The sequence below is a fragment of the Lipotes vexillifer genome, unplaced genomic scaffold (assembly GCF_000442215.2).
Source record: "Lipotes vexillifer unplaced genomic scaffold, Lipotes_vexillifer_v1.1 scaffold545, whole genome shotgun sequence".
Taxonomy (NCBI): Eukaryota; Metazoa; Chordata; class Mammalia; order Artiodactyla; family Lipotidae; genus Lipotes; species Lipotes vexillifer.
In genome coordinates, this window is record NW_006779129.1 from 656,088 (window position 1) to 660,675 (window position 4,588).

Genomic DNA, 4,588 nt, shown 5'->3' on the forward strand with positions numbered 1-4,588 from the left:
GGGCGCCTGCCTGGCGTGGAGCCCTGGAGCCCTCTGGGGGAAGGGCATGAGAGGGGAGGGGTCCCAGGGAGATACTTGGCCCGAGGCTGCAAGCGCCCCCCGCCCCCCCCCACCCGGGCCCTGCCCCTCGCATGGTATCCAGCATCCGTGAGGGGTGAGAGGTGGGCCGAGGTCCTCGGGGACCAGGCTGGGAGGGTGTGGGTGTCTGGGGGGAAGGTGGGTAGCAGGGCTGCTGCAGGTTTGAACGGACCCCCAGGTGACACTGTCCACGCAGCTGAGGTCTCCAGGTGGGAAGAGTCAAGGCCCTGGAGACGTGGGGGAGGACATGGGCTGGGGTTCCAGGAGGCTTGGGGGCAGGGCTGTCCCCAGTCCCCGCGGGAAGGGCGGGGTGGTGATGGGGAGAAGCCCCCCGTCTCTGGGCCTCTCGCCCATGCTAGGGGGCTGTTTCAGGGAAGCACGGGTCACCTGCCCCCCGGGGTGCGGCCTACAGTGTCCGGAGGTCACACCCGGGGCTTCGGCCTCCCAGGGGCTGGGGCTCCGGGCCCCTGGGCCCCTGACAGGAGCCCTCCAGGGGCGCCCCCGAACGGACTCCTGCACCTCCCAGGCCCCAGTGATACCAGGCGCCTCCAAAAGTAAGCGCAGGGAAAGGGGAAGTTATCCACCAGGACTGTCCTTGGGTTAAGAGCCACGGCGTGGGTGGAAGCTGGGAGGAAAGCGGCTCCTCCGGAAACGCCTCGCCCGGTCCCTGGAGCCGCGGGAGGGGCCTGCCGCCGGCAGCGCTGATGGGGGCGGGGCCGAGCCCTCCCCCGTGCAGCCACAGCACCCCCGCGGCCCTGCAGACGCCGCAACCACCGCCGGCGGGGCCTTCCTCCCCCTGAGCATATCCCTCTTTCCTCCTCCCCTCCCCCTCCCCCTCCCCCCTCCGCCCACCCTTTTCAGGCAGCGAGGCCCTAAGAGGGGAGGGTGGAGGGGGAGCCCTCCTGCAGCCCCTCCAGCCACAACCAGTGTCGGGTTGTGCCCGGACTCCCAGGGCACATCTCCCCCCACTGCCCCCAGCCTGTGAGACCCTCTCCAGGGCCTTGTGGGGTTGCTGCCATCCTGCCCCTGCCAGGGGCCAGGGCCCCTCAGACACAGGGCGCACTCCAGGAAGGACAGCAGGGCTACGGCCCAGGACCCTTATGGAGGGGGGATGAGAGGAGTGGCAGGGGCAAGGAGGTGAGAGCAGAGCTCCCCCCCCTCCCGCTCTGGTCTCCAGGCCAGGCGCCTGGATGGTGATGCCCCCCATGGGCGATTCTGCCGATGGGTGATGCCCCCAATGGGTGATGCCCCCGATGGTGATGCCCCCCGATGGGTAATTTCCCCGATGGGTGATGCCCCCCGATGGGTAATTTCCCCGATGGTGATGCCCCCCAGATGGGTGATGCCCCCCAGATAGGTCATGCTCCCATGGGTGAGGCACCATCTGGTGTGGGCACGTGGGGAGCATGGACATGCCCTGAGGACAGTGTGGACACCTTGGACCTTGGCCCCTGGCCCTTAGCACAAGCCCACCCCTGCAGAGCATGAGGGTGAGGGTGTGCCTTGCCGTGGGCAGTGTATCCCTCATCATCTCCTCTCCACTTGCTCACAGCACTGTGTCCACACAGTGAAGGTGGCCAGCGGGTGACCCCACGCTGCACCCCATGCTGCCAACCAGGTGGCAGCGCCCCAGGCAGCCCGCTGGTGCGATGTCCAGAGCACACAGAGCCAACCGTGCCAGGCCTGGCACTGCACCCATGGTCCCCGGGGCTGTCGGGGGAGCTGGTCCTCCCTGGCCGGCTCTGGGCAGCTCCAGGGCCCAAGCGCGGCCCCCTCTGTTGGCGAGGCGACGCTGCAAGGAGGCCTTCTGGTCTGAAGTGACCGCGTGGATGGCATCCCAGAGGGCCGTCCTGTGGCGACCATCCCCATGGCTGTGGTCGGCAGGCCGATTGGATGGCGCTGCCCTTCGGGGCAAAGTCCGCTTTACCGAGTGCTGATTCTGTGGTCTGAAACGGCACTTTCTGGGAAACACTGTACATTTATAATTGCAAACATGGATTTTCAGGGCACAAAGGGCTTTTCCCTGTGTTTCCTGGTTCGATGTTTTCTCCGACTCAGGGGTAGGTGGGCAGAGCTTACCCCCATTGTCCAGGTGGGGAAACCAAGGTGGGTTATCGTGCCCAGAGCCACACGGTGGGTGAGAGACCCATGGAGACAGACCCAGGCCGCTGCCCACGGCTGAGCCCTTGCCGCTGAATGGACACCTCCCAGCCCCACCAGGGCCACTCAGACCCACGGCAGGGTGAGCTGCCCTCCACAGGCTCTGAAAACTCCTCTTGATAGAACTTCCTAGACCAGAAGGGCCCAGAGGATGGGGTGACATGGTGGCCCCGAGGACAGGGCGACATGGGGAGCGTCCCAGGAACCTGGCCTCCCAAGCGATGGTGGTGGGTGTTTCCAGAATGTCCTGCTGCTTCCCGGCTGTGGGTGACAGAGAGCCGCCTTCACTTATAAACACCAAAGACCCAAACCCTCTTAGCATCTGTTGAACAAAACCCTTTTGATTTCTTTTTAATGCCTCAACTATTAAGTGAATTTTCCTTCCAACTTAGAGCATGATTCATCAAGGAAAATGTTTTCCATGGTTACACATGTGGTTTCCACGGCAGGGCGACCGTGAGGATGTCGGAGCTGACGGGGGTGCCAGACTGGCCAGGCTCCTGTCCCTGCCCTCAGCGTGGACCAGCCTCTCCCTCCTGTCCCCTCTCCTGGCCAGCTTGACTGTCGGGTCCAGCGGTCTGGCCCCAGGCACCGAGCACAGGGTGGTCCTGTCTCCCAGCTCTGACTGCAAAATGAGTCAGCTGGATGGGAAGCAGCCAGTGGTCAGAGAAGGTGCTGGGGTCGGGGGGAGCCGGGATGCCTCCCCCACGGGCTGAGAAGTGTGGACCGGTCACGGCCAGGCTGGCCGCCCAGGTGGAAGCCCTGGCATGTGGGGCGTCTGAGTCACAGTGACCTGCAGGCGGGACCCCTTAGGTGGTGACTCATGTCCTAAGTGACAGAGAGCTTGCACCAGCTGGCAGCAGGAAGGCAAACCACCAGAAAAAGAGGCCAGGATGGGAAAGGCAGTGCCCACAGACGTCCACGCGTGCTGGCCGCTCCAGGGGACGGGAGGGCTCCTGGGCTCTCGCCTGAGGAGTAGCTGGGGCACACCCACCAGGGAGTGTGGTGGGTCCCCACCCCTCCGCATCCCAGCTGCCCCGAGAAACTCGATGAGTCTGTCTGGCCTGTGTCCCGGGGCCACGCGCTTTGGCCTGATTTACTCTGTCCTGTTGCTGAAGAGCAGAGAGTCATATTCCCTGGTCGGTTGGAATCAGACATAGAGGCTGTGGTTGTCGTTTGAAAGAAACACTGAAAAAGGAAGGAAAGGGGGGGGAGGGGGAGGGGAAAGCGGGGGAGAGAGGAAGGGGTGGGGAAAGGACCCTCTGGACAGACCGTCTGTGATGGACGCCGTGCGGGGGCCGTCCCAGTGTCCGGGGTGGTGGAGCTGTGGCCACTGCCCGTCTAATAACTGGTGAAACGTGAGGCCCGAGGGTCATCCCCCCAGGTCCCACTGTGACAGCGTAGGAGCAGGGCTGCCCACACCCCGTCCGAGGCTGGCCAGGCCCCCGGAACGCTTTGTTTCACCAAGTTCCCAGGGACCTCAGCAGGGGACGCATCTTGTCTTTAGGGAGGTGCCCCCCCAGGCTTTGTAAAGAGAAGGCATTTCTTTGCCCTGAGTGGGCTGGGGAGGGATGGGCACAGGGTCCCCGGAGAACAGGCCGAGACCCGGCGACCCAGCTGTGGGTCTGGAGGGGTTAATGTTCTCCCAGCTACCTCATGCTGGCCTCCGCTTCTGTGGAAAACGCAAAACATCTGGCAGTAAAGTGTCTTTAATGGCATCTGAGGCTGTGGGAGAAGCTTGGCCTTCCTTGAAAACAGAAGATTTAGATGAAATTGGGGAGCCCGGGGGAGGGGCTTCTCAGGAAGCGACAGCCCCGGGCAAGTCAAGTCCTGCTCTGCTGAACTTTGGGGCAGGGGTCCCAGGGGCAGGGGCCCCAGGGGCATGGCCAGCCCTGTCCTGGCCCCTCTGAGTTGCGGTGAGGCTCCCAAAGGGCGAGGGTCTTGTGTGGGCTGCAGGTCCTGCCTACCCCCCGCCAGACTCCCTGCACCCACTTCCCCCAGCCTCAGGGTGGGGCTCCCTCTCTCACGGCGAGGGCTGGGACTCCCACCCACAGGGCTGCCCTCGGCAGTGGTCTGGGGGCCAGGCCGCCCCTGCAGGTCCTCTTCCCTTCCCCTCTGCTGCCTCGAGGTGGGTGGGAACTGGGGCCCGATGTGGACACTGGCATCTGGCTGTGGGGCCAGGCTGGTCCCTGATGACGTGAGCTAACCCCACACTAGTGGGCACAGGACTAAGGGTCCTGGCCATGGGCCTGTGCCCCTATGTCCCAAGTCACACAGCGGGTGAGGGCAGAGGGAGAGGGTGGGCCCTGCCCCGCCGCTGACAGCCCCCAGACCGCTGGACCCCAGGGAA

General features: G+C 64.7%; 1 protein-coding gene across 1 annotated transcript in view; it reads right to left on the bottom strand.

Moving 5' to 3' along the window:
- Positions 1–4,588, bottom strand: part of COL6A1 (collagen type VI alpha 1 chain) — a 31,742-nt gene that overhangs the window by 22,688 nt on the left and 4,466 nt on the right. Inside the window, exon 3 of the mRNA XM_007452504.1 lies at positions 1,680–1,928. Coding sequence (XP_007452566.1) covers positions 1,680–1,928 — 249 coding nt within the window. The remainder of the gene's footprint in view (positions 1–1,679; positions 1,929–4,588) is intronic.